The sequence below is a fragment of the Thermobia domestica genome, chromosome 2 (assembly GCF_964235325.1).
Source record: "Thermobia domestica chromosome 2, izTheDome1.hap1.1, whole genome shotgun sequence".
Lineage (NCBI taxonomy): Eukaryota > Metazoa > Arthropoda > Insecta > Zygentoma > Lepismatidae > Thermobia > Thermobia domestica.
This window is the reverse complement of record NC_137455.1, coordinates 266,812,584-266,829,748: the sequence shown is the minus strand read 5'-3', so window position 1 is coordinate 266,829,748 and position 17,165 is coordinate 266,812,584. Positions and strand designations below refer to the sequence as shown.

Below are 17,165 nucleotides of genomic sequence, written 5' to 3'. Positions count from 1 at the left end.
ACAATTTTAGTTTTGTTCATTAGTTGTGAAAATTAAAATATACAGAACAAAGCAAGATATGTAAACAAGTTAGGAATTTAAAATTACTAAAAAGTTTTATTTGTCAGCCCAGAAGCTATGGAAAATATGCCTACAGTTTAACACTGGACTTGAACCATTTAAGCTGCCACAAAAATTGAACCCTGGTATGTGGCCGCGGTGTCTGTGCTCGAGCGTTCACTTCTGGTGCTTCGGATCTCACGTTCGATCCCAGCTCGTTTATGTGGGCTTTGTAGTGGACAAACATCGTGTGCATGTGTTCTCCCTGAGTTCTCCCGTTTTCTCCTACTTTCTTCATTCCACCATTCCATTCATTCTCATCATCATCGTCTTCTTTAGCCTACACGGCATAACCATGTGATTTAAAATTGGAAGATTTCATTTAACTTTTTCGAACGCGGTGTTCATATCTTTGGGGAATAGATTGAATGTAGTTAATGCAATCGCAAGACATTTACTTCGCTATACATTGATATATGCAGAATTTGAACAAGATGGTACAAACTCTCAAGTTCATATTTTTGTTTTCAAATTTTCCGTACACATATCTTAGTACGGTAAATGTTTATTTCTTAATGTCTTGTCGACGCGGGTTAAAATCTAAAAAAAATCTTTGCGTACGTCACTGTCGCTATACATAATTGTTTTTATTATATTTTTATTTTTAATGTAAAATCTAGTGTTTTGCCCTATTTAAGAAGTCTAGTGCCAAGCTCCCATGTTTTCTATGGTTGTTGTTCCGGGTTCGATCCTAGCAGCAATATTTCTTATTCCAAGAGCTCTCTCATGACTAAGTAATCAGTGTTCCAAATATGGTATTGAAGACCCAAGATCCATTCCCGATCAGAGTAAGTAGATTATATGTAGTTTAAATTTCACAATAAACTTGACGTCTGATTCTCCTGATAAAATAATTCTCTTTCTAGATTTGAACCAGAAATTATGATTTCTAGTACTGCATTTTGTATGAAGTAGGTTTTACGTTAGTCGAGATAGAGAAATTGCTGAACATTTCACAATTTTGATTGTTAAATATTTACATTTTTAAATGGGTTTCTAAGGCAACGTTTGGAAATAATTTACAATAGGAATATGTCGTATCTTTGGTTAAACGTTGAAATCAAATTCTTGGAGATTATTAGAAACCAGTGGAGAACGAGAAAGTACAGAAATGAAGGTGAGTATTTTCTACCATTTAGCATAATAAAATTAAATTAACCATTGTCCCTCGACTTAGAATTCGTTGAGTCCCATTCTAAACTTTAGCAATACTAAGTAAACCATGAAAAAAAAAAAGTGAAGCTCGAAGACATTTAGAAGAATACAAACGTTATTTTAAATTTGTTTTGTAAATACTATAAAGTAAATTTTAGTACTGCTCTTGATTTCACGATGCTTTCAGACAAATTAGGTGATTGACTATTCTTGTAAACGGAAATAGTTTTTTTTTTTTTTAATTATTTATTTGAAAAGGAACTTGGCTTTACTGAAATTTCAATTCTCCAAGTGCACATTTTGATAAGGCAATTTATAGGTACATAAACTGAAAAAAAAAATTGTATCAATCAATGACAGATCACAAGAGGTAAACCAAAAATCGCCTACTTACCACCAATTTCCCATGACAGCGTGAAGTGTCAACACTGTTACAGATATTAATAAAAGTTTGCGACAACTGACCATGACTGTCCTTGGAGGGGAGAGATAAACAATCAACAATTATAACTAAGATGATAATTAATACTGTTGATTCGAAAGCGATTCACAGAAGCACGAAGAAAAAGCAATGGTGAATGAGAGGAAGAAGAATCACAAGAACAATTGCACTGGCGCACAATTCGCCGCCGCGTCGATTCCTCGTGGCATTCAGCATGGTTGTTGATTCCCCCGTAGAAGTTTCACAGCTGCCGGTTACTCCGACGCTCTCTCTACACTATCTACTGCGCGCTCTACAACTCAACAAGCGGGATGGATAGAATCAAAGAAAAAACTCTGTGAGGGAGTCTAAGCCCCCTCATTGGCCCGTTCTTACTCATTGTTGGCTCTTGTGGCGCCGCCTTGTGAGTTTGTCCTGTCGTGTATGTATGTATATATGTGTGTGTATTGGGGGTAACATCTAAGCAGGTGTCTCCCCCACCACCCAAACAGTGAATTCCGAGAAATCCCACTCAAAAGGTAATCGTGCAGTTCCGACTTTGACTGGAAATCTGGCCGACATCTTGTCTTCAATGGATTGACCTGGTGTAAATATTTAGCAAACTTCTTTCTCCGCCCCTTAAAACTTATTCCAGTTTTTATCTGCGCTTCTTCCTGTCCTTCTGTATATTTTTTCCCTTTCTTTTCATATATACCACCTTTTCTTTCAGATGCCTTCCTTAAAAGTTATTTGGTTAGGGGTAAACTCACAGGGGTCATTCCTTCGTATCGATCTCGAGTCGAGATCGCAGTAAATCAAGCCATGTATTGCTGCAAACTATGGATGATTCAGTTCCCTTACCCCTCTGCCCTTGCTCAGGTTGGCAATAACTTTTTAGTGTAACGACCCTGTCCAAGAGGGGAGAATATGACGATCACCATCTGTAGTCTATACGGACGAAGGAAACCTGTGGAGTGACACTTCAGATCCAAAGCATCTTAAAACACGGTGCCTGTGTATATGTATCTTGTTCTCATTTATCATAAGAAATCCCTAACAAACTGAAGTAAGTGCTTGATTTTTACGGTCTTCCTGAATAAATAATGACTAACAAATTATCCAAACATCACATCCTGCTAGTTATGATTGTTGTATTTGGATAGATATCGTATTATTTGCCGCATCCACGAAAACTTAATAAAAAACGTAAAAATAAACATACAAAAGAGAAACATAATGGTTCACTCATTTATATGTAAGGGAAGTTAGTTACTAATGTAGTATTTCAATAATAAAAGAAATCGATACGTTGCAGGCATAGTTATAAAATGCTGTACAATTTAATAATTAACCCGGCATTACTCGAGTTTAAGAAGTTTAGTAGTGCAGAATAGAGATGAAGTACAACTGCTGTAATAACTAATTTTCCTTCTATTTTTGTCATAATAAATTAGAATATTAGATAATAAGAGTGTATATATATTTACAACACATTTCTTATACGTATTAATACATAACATATAACTCACATAATGAAAAACTTACCTCACCACTGGTGTCAGTTTTAATAAAATAAATTGCCAGGCCCAAAAATAACTAATACATGTTACATAAACAATACTAAATTACAATACCTGAAAAATAATAGGGAAATACAAAATGTTAAACTAGAAATTTTGACGTTTCTTGATCATGAAATATATTATGAAGAAGCAAAAATAATTTGTTACTTTAGCTATTCAGAAATATATATATTCATATTCTGTAAACCTAGATCCTACATATTATCATGTTGATATACATGGAATCTTTTAGAACATAAATCTTACGCTACGTTATGCTTTCTCTATGCATCCCGTATACAAAATTTTGACACTTTACACAAAGTACTTGCTCTTACCATTTTCCTTCATTGTGCAGAAAGCACAACATTCAGAATGCGGAACTGAGAAAACTTTTTACAGTGAAACAATTGCTCAATCGTTTTCGGCAAAGGTGAACTTAAATAGTATACGCAATAGTGAAGTGAGGGGCCGCGGTGGCTCGGTGGTAGAGCGTTCATTTCTGGTGCATGGGGATCCGGGTTCAAACCTAACTCCCGCCAAGTGAACTTTGTGCTGGACAAACACCGTGTACGTGGGTTTCCTCGGGGTTCTCCCGTTTCCTCCCACTTTCTTCATTCCACCATTTCATTAATTTCTCATAATCACTGTCTCCTTTAGCCTAACCGGCATAACCGTGGGACGTAAAACTCAAAGATTTCATTTTGCAATAGTGAAGTGGTTAAAAAAAAAAAAAAAAGTAGCTTTGCGTGCGGAATTTTTCAGCCCAAAAGGCACTAAACTTTCTTCTCAATAGTTCAAAAAAGAAAGCAATTATATTGTATATAAATGAAAATATAAATGGCAACTAGGTAAAAGTTAAAAGATTTCCGCTTTTACTTAAATAAGTAGTTTACGAAAACAAATTAATGCGGATCAAAATTTCGCGCCCTACTAATGCCGGGTTAATTGGCTTTAGGTTACGTTTGTGTTTTCTTGAATGTGAGCAAGATAAACGAACGCTCCAAAAATCATGACCATGTTTGTACGTCGTTAGGGGTATATAGCTGATTGATTCAATTGTAATTTACGCATTAATAAAAATTGTTATTGCAATTTGTTCAAAAATAGAGAGAAAGATTAGCTAATAGTTAAGAACTAAAGAAATAAAGAATAGATGAAAGGTTTAAAAATATTTCAGTTTATTATATTTATAAGAATGAAAACTTGGGAAATTGGTAGAAACTTTCTAAATACAAGAATGAAGAAGAATAGATGAACAGAATGAGAAAATGGTAAGAAAAGATCGAGATGCAGTTATCTGAAGAAAGAAAAAAAGGAAAGGGAAATATTAAATGACTGTTACATGGTACCCTAAGAATGATGAAGAGGGCTTGATGGCTTAATGGTAGAATTCTCAACTCTGGTGCGAAAGGTTCCTGGATCTATCAGAGGTCATGTAGAATTACAGTTGACAACATTGAGTCAGTGGGTTTTCTAGCGGTTCTCCCGTTTCCAGCCACATTCGCACTTCATTAATTCTTTCACAATTATTTACATGCATTAATCATTCATCTCTTTTAGTCTAAGAGGTATAATCCTGGAATATTAGTTGAACTGGAAATTTCAAAATTTCATTTCTAAGAATGAAAAAGTAAAAATGGGGATAAGAAGATAAAAATGCAGTTCATGGAGCAGGGGGAGAGGCATTAAGACAAAGACGTGCGGAGTACAATACTGTTAAAAGGTTTCACTTATATAGGATTAGGCAAAAAGATGTTAACATTAAATTACAAGGCACGGATTTTGTTACAGGATTTCAATTTGGCACCCATCCCGCTCAATGCACTTATGGAGTCTGTCCATTGTTGATTGTACGGCCCTATGGGTATTTTGGGCAGGGATAGCAGCGATGACCTGACTGATGCTGTGCTTCAGGTCGTCCAAGTTGCTAGGTTTGCTGGTATACACACGACCCTTGATCATTCCCTACAAAAAAATCACATGGCGCCAGGTCGGGGGAGCATGCTCGCCGTGGGAGAGGACCACCTCTACTAATCCCAACATTTACCGAACGTGTCGTTCAAGTAATCTCGAACCAACTGAATGGGCAGGGACGCCGTCTTGCTGAAAGTATCCTTGCTTGAGAACGGCAATAGGCCCATTCTCCTCCATGAATGTGCTGAGTATGACAAGGTAATTGTCTCTCCTGACGGTCTCTTGTTCAAAAAAGAAGGGTCCAATCACTCCACATTTGATCACTGCACACCAAACGTTCATCTTGGGGGAATCCTGCATGTGCCCGCGAACTTTCTACGGGTGCTCGGTCGCCCAGATGATACAATTGTGTTTGTTCACACGACCACTGATGTGGAATGTTGCTTCGTCAGAAATCATGAACAGAATATCCGGTTCCATGCGCACCATTTCCAAGATAATTTGTGAAGTATTCACACGTGCTTGCTTGTCCGCGTTTGTGAGATGCTACACAATCTCGAAATGGATGGCTTCATTTCTAAATCACGGTGCAAAATTCTAAGTGCTGAACTTTGAGAAGTGTTAGTCTCTAGAGAAAATCTCGGCGAGGACTTTGTTGGGCTGGCTACCATCGGTTCCTGGACAAGGATGATATTCTCTTCAGTTTGGACATATCTCTTTCTACCACTGTTTCCCTTGCAATCGTCTTGAACGGACCCTGTCCTTACAAACTTCTCGTAGATCCTACCAATTGTCAGGCACGAAGATGCATCCCGTCCGGTCCAGGCCGTGAATTTTTCTTGTACGATGCCTGGGACTTAAAATCCTCCATCCAGGCAGCTATTTTCCTTCGTTCCTCAATGGAATATCGACACGCAATGGTTTATTCTCAAAAACAAAAAGAACACCCATTTAATGTTAATATTTTTTTGCCCCACTCTGTACATCGTTTACAACTGGCTTGCTAGCAATTGCAAAATACTGTACTACAGTGACAGCGGAAGTTTAAAATGTGTTATTTTGTGTTATCTATTTACGAGACTTTTTTTTTTTTTTTTTTTTTACATAGATATTGTAAATGTTTAGTCAGAAATTGTATAGCTTGTTTAATTAGAAGTAATTGAAGACTTGTATTGAAATTATTATTTATTTGTCTTCCCGTGTGTTTAAATGGCACATTTCAGTGAAAATACTAATATGGTCTACTTGATATGATTAAATGAAGGTAAAGTAGGAAAAAAAGTTATATGGTTTCATTCATTATCGTATGTAATGCATTTCTTGTAATTATATAAGTATTAAGTTTCATTTACAAGTATTAAAATAACATAATTTAATTTAACAGCGAGGCTATATGGCACTGGAACCTGCAAGGTAACTTGGAATCCGAACTATATTAGCTCCTGCCGAGAATTGAACCCAGGTCTCATGCTGCCAAAGGCGCGTATGTTGTACGTGTAGCCACGAAAGAGCTCTATAAAGAACAAAATATAAGAGTCAGCGAAATTTGCTGACCTATTGATTTCAATTTATGCTTGAACGAAAAATATGATCATGTTGTATGTTGCATTGTAGAGATTTATCTAGTGAAACATAATTCAAGGAAATAATTACAAAAAGGTATAAGGTTTGCTATTTTACTGAAACTTTGAGAAACTTCCGTTGACTCATTAAGAAATTGTGTATACATAAAATTTCCGTTACACAGATATTTTATACTAAAGTTATAAACTGGAAGAACTGGATTCCACGGAATATTACGCATTTCGAGAAGTATTCAGTAGACAAGGAGTAATTCTGATCCCTTTAAAGTCGCGTTTTAAAAATGCAGTAGAAGTTCTGAACTTGATTTCTTGGAGGACACTTTTGCGAATATTATTGTGAAAATTACCGGGCGTTAATTCATTAAAGAGCTGAACTTTGGTTTATCATTGTTATCGCATGCAATATTTAAACTTCTAATCTTCTCTGCTGGTCTAGTGTCTATTGCGTGTGCCTTTGATACACCTAGTCCCGGGTTCAATTCTCGATGAAAGAGTACGAAAATCTTCATTTTCATTAATCATCCGTCACATTTAGCTTACATTGCACAAACATGGGGCGTTAAACTAAAACTTTCATTTCATTTCATTTACACTTCTAACCATACTATTAAAAATGTCTGCTGAAAAAAAATAACGATGTAAAGAATTGAATGATTTTTGAATACGTTATAGGTATTTTTCATCTATATCAGCGTTTCTCAAACTATGGTCCTCGAGGTTTTCTCTCGTGGTTCTGTTAAGTTTAATATTGACAGAAAAAATCAAATGAATTGCATACTATAGTTGAGAATCTTAAACAGTATAGACTATACAAAAAGAGATTATACAAGCTTAATTTACTCTTTAAATGACCCATGCAGTTTAATAAAAATTCTATATATATTGAAACTTATAGGCCTATTATTATTATTATAAAATATTATTGGTAACTTTCAATTATTAGAATTAATACCAATTATAAAGGTAACCAAAAATTTTCTGTTAAGGTGATTGTCCTTTAAGGTGATTGTCCAAGGAATGGAACAGGTAAAAATCGGACGGTGCAATATACGAGGAGTATGGCGGATGCAAATAGTGTTTCCCATCCAAGGCGTAGAATAGTGTCCCGGGTCACCCTCGCTAAGTGAGGCTTAGCGTTGTCCTGTAACAGGGGGACCCCTTTTTAATTCAGAAGTACTGGCTCCAGAGTTTTGAATTTTCTTGAACACGGCTCAACTGCTGACAGTACACAGTTGCATTGATGCCTCTGACCAGCTGATAGCAGTTCCCGATGCACGATGCCGCGAGCAGTCCACCAAATACACAGGAGGACCTTCTTCTGATACAGTGCTGGTTTCGGCTGATTTGGAACCAATTCACGGGATGCTAACCAATGATGACGGCATCGTGGAGCTTCGTACAGGACCCACTTCTCATCACATGTCAACATCCTGTCCAGAAATGGCTCCTTCCTCAAACGAGACATCAAGAAAACACCGGTGTCTGCTCGTGTTGCATTCTGGCTCGGAGTCAAATCATGTGGAACTCATCGACCCAACTTGTAGTGCTTTCCAAGTTGATGGATGTGCTGGCGAACGGTTTCTCCAATCACACTGAATTGTAGTCTCAGTTCCTCACATGTCTGGCCACTTTTTCGCCTTAATTGCTACCTGAAAATCTTCACTTTGTACATGTATTCGTGTTCCGGCATGTGGTGCGTCTTGGAGTGTTTCGTCACCGTCCGTAAACCTGTTAAATCACTGCTGAAGGTCTGCGTAATCACGATACTCTCATCAAAGGCCTGGCATATCTTCCGCTGCGCTACAGCAGCGTTTGACCCCAGTTTGATCTCGTACAACATAGCGCCCTTATGACGCTCTGTGGAGATCCCATGTTCACTGTGTCCTTACGCAAGTTTACGGTGTAACTAAACTGCCTCAAGCACGTAGTATGTTGTGACCCACACTAACAACTGACCTTCGCCATATCTCCATTCGCATTCAACTCACAGTGTGAGGGCCAATGGAACAGAGACCTCCATAAAAAAGCGACAGAACTTTCTTGGTTAATTTTATAAATTAGGGAATTTTATTTATATAATATTATTTGTAAAATATAAATATATCGGTCTACACTCAATTATTATTATTATTATTACTATTACTATTACTATTATTATTATTATTATTATTATTATTATTATTATTATTATTATTATTATTATTATTATTATTATTATTATTATTATTATTATTATGTTGTTGTTGTTGTTGTTGTTGTTGTTGTTGTTGTAAAAGATGAATTTGCTTTTGAAGCTGGGAGGGACAAGATGATGGTCGTCCATAAAATATTACGATTAATAAAAGTGGTACCCAGTTAAAAAGAGTTTGAGAAACAGTGACATATACGTTATGCAAAAATTATTTAATTCAATTTAAGTAATAGATTTTGTTTATTTGTTTAGCGAAGAATTTTTAAGGAATTTGGTTTACCAAAACTCCTTTGTAAATTCCCCATGTCCTTATGCCTTTCGGGACGAGAAAATTTTTAACATCTCTATAAATCCCCACCAAACTTCAACCGAGAACAAAACAAGTACGCACGCTCGTATGGGATCGACGCATCTCTACGACTCATGTAACACGCAAAATTGTAGCTAGCCGTCCCCGACCGATGAAATAAAATGCAACCCAAAAATATATAATTATTAGTGATTGTAGTTGGTACCCGCACAACCCGCACAATCGTGTGGGTATATCCCGAAAGGGTTATGTCCGTCCGTTCGAGAAGCAAAAAATATCAAGGACTACTTGATGAATCACCACCGAATTTGGTCAGGATGTAAAATTTCAAAAAGTAGGAAAATACTTCACTTATGGAGGTGATGTTCAACCTGGAAGCGGTGGAAATCAGCCATTTCTTGTTATTACGTTGATCACTATAGACCCGAAACGGTAATAGAGAGCAAGAAGTGGTTTGCTGAAATCGATTAAGCGTCCAGAGCCTTAACTCGCTACTAAAACTGGAAGTGATAGAAATCTGCTGACACTTCCAGTTTCAATATTAATTGAGAAAATATCACGCTGTACAAACCAAACTCCTTCATGTAATTTACACCTGACACCTGTTACTAATCTTGGGACCAAGGTGGCTTAGTGGTAGAGCGTTCACCTCTGGCACATGGGGTCCCTGATTCGATCCCAGCTCGCACCAAGAGATCTTTGCGGTGGACAAACGCCGTGTGCGTGGGTTTCCTCGGGGTTCTCCCCTTTCCTCTCCACTTTAATTCCACCGTTTCATTCATTTCTTATCATCACCGTTTCCTTTAGGATAACCGGCATAACCATGAGACGTAAAACTCAAAGATTTCATTTCGCTTGTTACTAATGAGGTTTTACAATTAAGAGCAGGTAAAGGACGAAGTGGATTTTTATTTCTTAATTTTATTTTTAGTGGTTACTAACGGATCTAGGACACTTCGCTCCTGTAATCGTAAAAATGAACAAATCACTCAGTGAACAAATCGCCAAATGGACAGATCACCCAAAGGACAAATCACCCAAAGGACAAATCACTCAACGGACAAATCCTCCAATCGTGAAGATGGACAAATCACCCAAATGGGAAAATGGACAAATCCCTCAACTGTCATTTTTGACAAATCACCTAATGGAGAAATCACACAAAGGGCAAATCACCGAACGGACAAATCAGAAAGAACTTCAACTATTTACTGCTGCATGATGTTTTAACATAGTAGCCATTTTGGGGGTAACTGGACATTGTTCCGGCTTCTTGATTAGTTAATTGTCTATTTCACGGTTCCTTATTTGCCATTCTATTCTCGATTGGAGAATGGATTGTTATTACTCGTACAACTTACAATAATTTTTTCAACGATATGTATGATGCCCTTTGCAACCTTCATAGGAATTTATTTGCCATTCCTTCCTTTAGACGTGAAAATACTAACGTAAGCAGTAGTTACAAGTCTTGAGTCTTAAGTTGTCCGTGTTTGATTGATATACGCTGAAGGGTTCGCTCACTAAAAGGAACTGGTTAATTTAAATGGCTCATTTACCTTTCTGCAACCGGGAATGGAGCTCTGAGATAGAAGACTTAAATATTACTACCAAATGAATTGCATTTTGCATTAAAAATAGATTTTCAATTTTAAACTGTAATTTTCTCCTTGTAATTTGAAGGTGAACGAGAAATTAATAATGTTCGTTTTGCAAATGCAGCATAAATGGTTCTCGGTGATTTCGTAGGGCAACCATTTGTCATCTTTCCTGGTTTGTCCAAAATATGTACTACCTTTAAATGATCAATGTTAAGTTTCTCCCAGGCCCGCAGCTAGACAAAGAAGTTTGGGTGGGAAGAGGTGTAAATATGTTACGGTGGACACAAGCTCTTAAAAATTCTAAATCTTTCTACATCCACAACCACGCAGATCTTGCATGTGTGGTAAGCATAATATTCTCATTCTGTCGTTGCACTCCAGCTGCTTACTATAATAATAATAATAATAATAATAATAATAATAATAATAATAATAATAATAATAATAATAATAATAATAATAATAATAATAATAATAATAAACGTTATTTTGAAACTTTTAATAACCCATTATACGTATAAAGTGTACAAAGATTAACTCTCCTAGTGAATGCTTGAGAGGCTCCATACATTGAATTTTATTTATTGAAGTATATTAATAGTTCAGCACTTTAGAAATGTAATGAGGGTATTAGTAATTTTTTTCTATCAACCTTTTAAGTTTTTCTATCGTTACATCTCATTTACACAAAACATATCTAAATTGTTTTTTTTTCCTTGTGTATGGTAAAAGTACAAAACGATAACCATGCCTGTTGTTCTGTATGGTTGCGAAACATAGTCGCTTACTCTGAGGGAAGAACATAGACTGAAAGTACTTGAGAACAAGATCCTGAGACGAATATTCGGACCCAAGAGGAATGGGAATGGGGAATGGCGGAAACTTCATAACGAAGAACTACATAATTTATATGGTTTACCCAACATTGTTAGGGTCGTCAAGTCTAGGAGGCTTAGATGGGCAGGTCATGTAGCTAGAATGGAAGAAAGTGGGAACGCTTTCAAAGTTTTGACTGGAAGTCTAATCGGGAAACGATCATTAGGAAGACGTAAGCGCAGATGGGATGACAATATTAAGATGGATCTCGCAGAAATAGGAATACAAAGTAGAAACTGAAGACGTCAATGTAGAGCTTTTGTGAATGCGGCATTGAACCTCCGGGTTGCATAGGCCATAGAGTTAGTTAGTTAGTTAGTTAGTTAGTGTATGGTAAAGTGGGAGCTCTTAAGTACGACTCTTATTCATTTTTGAAATACTAACTAGATTATAATAGGCGTTTTCTGGAGACGTCAAGGAAAACTTACCCCTACTAGTGGAGTTCTTTAAAGTCAAAAATTGGCAAGATCGTTAGACACTGGATTAAAGCATCAAACTTCGTGCAGTGAATCTACACTACTTGTATATCAGTCTGGTGGGATGTGTCCGACTTGCCCGTCCATCCAACTTGAAATACGACGCTATATTAGATTTTTAAATCATTTCATTTATCTCTGATTTTCCTAAGAAATAATGGCTCGGTTTGAATGATTAATTTTCTGAAATGTGGATAAAGAGGTAATACTTATTTGGAAATAGTCACATTGGTCAACTAATGCATGGTTTTATATGTTTTTGTCACATTTCTTTAAAATTTTATAAGAAAGAGATTTTTATTTATTTATTTGCCAAAGTTCTAGATACAGCAAGGCAGCCATTTTACACTGAAACTATAGGAGAAACCTATAACGTAGAAAACTATAACTATATAACATAACATAGATACCAAGGCAATCTTATTTCAGTAATGCTTTAAAGTATATTTCGTAGCCTTTAATTTGGCATATAATTCTTGAAATTTGGATAAAAATGACGGAGATATAGTCATTTAACTTGTAACATATGTTTAACATTTAACAGAAGCGCTGTATACCCTCAAAATTGTACACACGGAAAAGAAAGTATTTGACAGTTGACAAATTTTCTTTTGCCAATAACTCGGGAACGAATGAATTAATTTGAATCTTTTTGTTGTTATTCATAAGGATAGTTATAATTTGATAACTTGCCAAAATCGGTACTGTAATAGGTTAATTTATTGTTGAGTTATTAAGAAAAGAATTTTGTCAACTGAAAAATACTTTATTTTGCGACTGTACTGTTCCATGTAAAGTGATTATTCTCTGGGATTGTCTTAAATCATTTTAGGTGTGTTCTTGTCAGTGTTGTCACTGTGTACAGACATAATAATAATAATAATAATAATAATAATAATAATAATAATAATAATAATAATAATAATAATAATAATAATAATAGTTGAGTTACATAAATTAGTTTTATACGAGAATTTTACAAAAGAATATATCTTTTTTCTTTAGTTTCTAGAGTAATTCTGTTTAGCTAGATTTGGAATTCCGATTCAGAAGTCAGTCGTTTCCGCTAAGTCATAGGAAGCTTTTCCATACACTTTTTAGTTCAGAGTAGAATTTGCTAGCTTCTGGAAAAGTCATCAATAATGGCTTCCAATCAACTTTTATCCAGCCAAAACTTTCAGCTGAAGGAATTCTTGAAGGACTTCAAGACTTGTTAACCAAATGCTTGCTTGATAAATTGATTGATTCGTTTATTAGGGCGGAGCATCCTGAGTAGGAGAAATGCTGTTCATGTTCTTAAAAATAATTCTTGCCGCAAATTGTTTATTAGATTCTAGAACAGATAGTAGCTTTACAAAACAGATAACATCTGACCCGTTCAATTATTCTGAATTTTTTATTTTCTTTTGTCAATGGAACAAAGGACACCGGCTTCGATACAAAAAAGTTTGTGTGACAGATACATTTTTCGAAGTTTAAATCCACTTCTGTTTCTTTGGCTAGCGAACAAAAATGTGGTCGGATCCAATAAATGCATGAAAGGCAAAAATCTCGCCTTCGTTCTCCCATTCAAATATATACTGGGTTTATGTTGTAAAATATAAAGCTGTTTCCTGTCCAAAATGCAATCTTTACAGGGATGTACCAACAAGTTCTACTTGAAGTGGTCCAAGGCTTTTTCAGAGGAGCAGACTTTTATATATTAAAAACGAACCGAAGGTCCTACTTCAAAACGTGAAAGTATTAACTCACCATGCATATACTACATGTAATGATTACACTTTATTATTATTATTATTATTATTATTATTATTATTATTATTATTATTATTATTATTATTATTATTATTATTATTATTATTATTATTATTTAAAGTTGAAACAGTTTTGACACTGAGCAAAATTAGATTCATAGATTGTAGAAAATGTGCGAATAAGATATTTATAAATAAAGAAAAAAAAATTAGGAAGTCATTTGTTTAATTTCGCCTTTATGTGTGAAAATAAATTTTATGGACTCGTACTAAACTTTCTCGCCCTAATATCTTAAAACTTTTCACTTTATGCTGTAGTTTACTGGAACCTTTATTTATGAAATACAAACAAAATTATATTTTCGGAAAACTTCGTTCGTAATCTACCGTTTGGAAACTTTTTAATGAAAAATGACTATTATCTATTAGGTTATTTATGAAATATTTGTTTATAAGATATCAACAAAATCACATGAGTCGTATTTGACGATATAGTAAATGACTGCTACCCTTGTAAGCATTTTTGTGGCAAGTGATTTACGTAACACTATAGGGTTATCAGTGACAACGAACAAAATCATCTGAACCATCTTTCTTTAAAAAAAAAATAAAATAAAAACTACAAGAATAAACTACTCTGTGATTTTTTTCAGGCCAAACGAGGTACACCATACGCCATATGAGAAAATAGTCCACAGAACTCACACCCAAGAATAAACGTATTTCATCTGGATTTTTCGAATAGAAAAACGAGCGAAACATCGGTTTATGAAATATGAAATCGTTTTAGACGTTTTTGAGAAAAGAGCAAATTTTAATTTTCACCTCTCAGTAAACTACTATTTTTCTTTTAGGGATAGGACGAAAATTCAAAAAACGCCCCTAAGGAGCTTATATAAACTTTTAAATTGAGTATCGATACTTTGAATGGTATGGCCTCTAGACAAGTGAACATCTTTACATCGGGACGAGCGGACAGAAGGAAAAACATACATCCAAAAGTCCGTTTCTCGACGTGTAGAAGCCATGAAATGTGTGAATCAACAGAAATCTCGAATTCGACTTTTTCACGATTACTATATTTTTCTCTCTTCTATCATCTCTCGAAAGTAAAAAAATGGTAAAAATCGAAGGGAGAAAAAGAGATCACTCTCTAATATCAATAGTACAGTAGACTAATAAAGTAGTAAATGTGTGCATCAAGTTAAGAAAATAAGAATCAGTGTCAGTGGCATAGGCAGGGCACTGACTCGGCTCAACCTTCCTCCCTTTATTACAGTGATACCGAAATGGATTCTGCTTTGATCTAGTATAAGTTCCATTTTGACTCTTTTATATAGACATATTATGAATCTTTTATACAGATATTTTGTCACTAAAACAAGCTTTACAAAGACATGTTCAAAGACAAATTTATTTATAATAAGCTCTATTCTTAACCCTACCCAAGATTTCAGAGCATTCGTTTTTCAACTCCTTTTCTTTAGCATAGGCATCAAAATTTACTATCTGCGGGTGCGAATAGAGAGCATTAAAAAAGAAGTGGATGTTTAAAATTTGTCATTATTACTATTATTTATCTCCGTTTTAGCCGCATTGTTAACGTGCACAATAGGATGGACCGAAACGGTCGATTTTTTTTTTTTTTTTTTTTTTTTTTTTTTTTTTTTTTTAGAAAATTAAGATTGAGTACCGTGCAAAAGTTGTAAAATGTTATATTATGTTTCCTCACCAAAACAGAGCAGGATTAAAAGATATTTAACCGGGCCCCGGGGGCCAAAAAGAACATTAATTTTGAAAAAAAAAGTAGCGACCAATGAAATAATTATTAAAAAATATTTTTAGAAAGTTAAGTTTCAGTACCGCGCAAAAGTTGTATAATATTATGTTATGTTTCTTCACTAAAATAGAGCCGGACAGAAAGATATTTAACTGGGTCCTGGGATCCCCAAAGAACGTTAATTTTGAAAAAAAAAAAAAGTTTTGAGTAGTGAAAATATTATTGATTTTTTTTTCAGAAAGTTAAGTTTGAGTACCATGTAAAAGTTGTATAATATTATGTTATGTTTCTTCACTAAAACAGAGCCGGATAAAAAGATATTTAACCGGGCCCCGGGGACACGAAAGAACGCTAATAAAAAAAAGTAGTGACCAATGAAAATATTATTAAAAAATATTTTTAGAAAGTTAAGTTTCAGTACCGTGCAAAAGTTGTATAATATTATGTTATGTTTCTTCACCAAAATAGAGCCGGACAAAAAGATATTTAACCGGGTCCTGGGATCCCCAAAGAATGTTAATTTTGAAAAAAAAATAGTTACGAGGAGTGAAAATATTATTGAAATAATTTTTTTACAAGTTAAATTTGAGTACCATGCAAAAGTTGTATAATATTTTGTTATGTTTCTTCACCAAAACAGAGCCAGATAAAAATATATTTAACCGGGCCCCGGGGGCCCGAAAGAACGCTATTTTTTTTTTAAAAAAAAGTAGCGACCAATGAAAATATTATTAAAATATATTTTTAGAAAGTTAAGTTTCAGTACCGTGCAAAAGTTATATAATGTTATGTTCTTCACAGAAACAGAGCAGGAATAAAAGTTATTTAACCGGACCCCGGGGGCCCTAAAGAACGTTTATTTAAAAAAAAAGATAGTTGTAAATAGTGAAAATATTATTGAAATATATTTTTTAGAAAGTTAAGTTTGAGTACCGGGCAAAATTTATAATGTCATGTTTCCTTACCAAAACAAAGCCGGATAAAAAGATATTTAACCGGGCCCCGGGAGCCCGAAAGAACGTTAATGCTGAAAAAATATGGTTGTGAGTAGTGAAAATATTATTGAAATATTTGTTTTCAGAAAATTAAGTTCGAGTATCGTTCAAAAGTTGTATAATACTATGTTTCTTCCCCAAAACAGAGACAGATAAAAAATTTCACCATGCCCTGCGGGTCCGAAAAGTGTTATTTTGTTTTTGTTTTTTTAAAAATATATACCATTATTTTTAGTATGTATAGAAAATTGGTTAAGATTCCTAATACTTTAACTTGAACCCAGGATTTTAAATGTTCTGATCTGATGTGCAGTTCTTCGTCTGATTGGTGTTTAGTAGATATAATAGTACGGACACAAATACATAAGGTAAGATTGAAAAATTGACCAACAAATACCAAACCAGCCCAGAACTCACCACGTGGAGGTGGCTACACAGCGAGAGT

At 34.9% G+C, this 17,165-nt stretch overlaps 1 protein-coding gene across 1 annotated transcript in view; it reads right to left on the bottom strand.

The window, feature by feature from the left end:
- Positions 1 to 2,328, bottom strand: part of LOC145678482 (protein Wnt-4-like) — a 383,056-nt gene extending 380,728 nt beyond the window's left edge. Inside the window, exon 1 of the mRNA XM_081748665.1 lies at positions 1,649 to 2,328. Coding sequence (XP_081604791.1) covers positions 1,649 to 1,722 — 74 coding nt within the window. The 5' untranslated portion in view covers positions 1,723 to 2,328. The remainder of the gene's footprint in view (positions 1 to 1,648) is intronic.
- Positions 2,329 to 17,165: the final 14,837 nt, after the last annotated feature.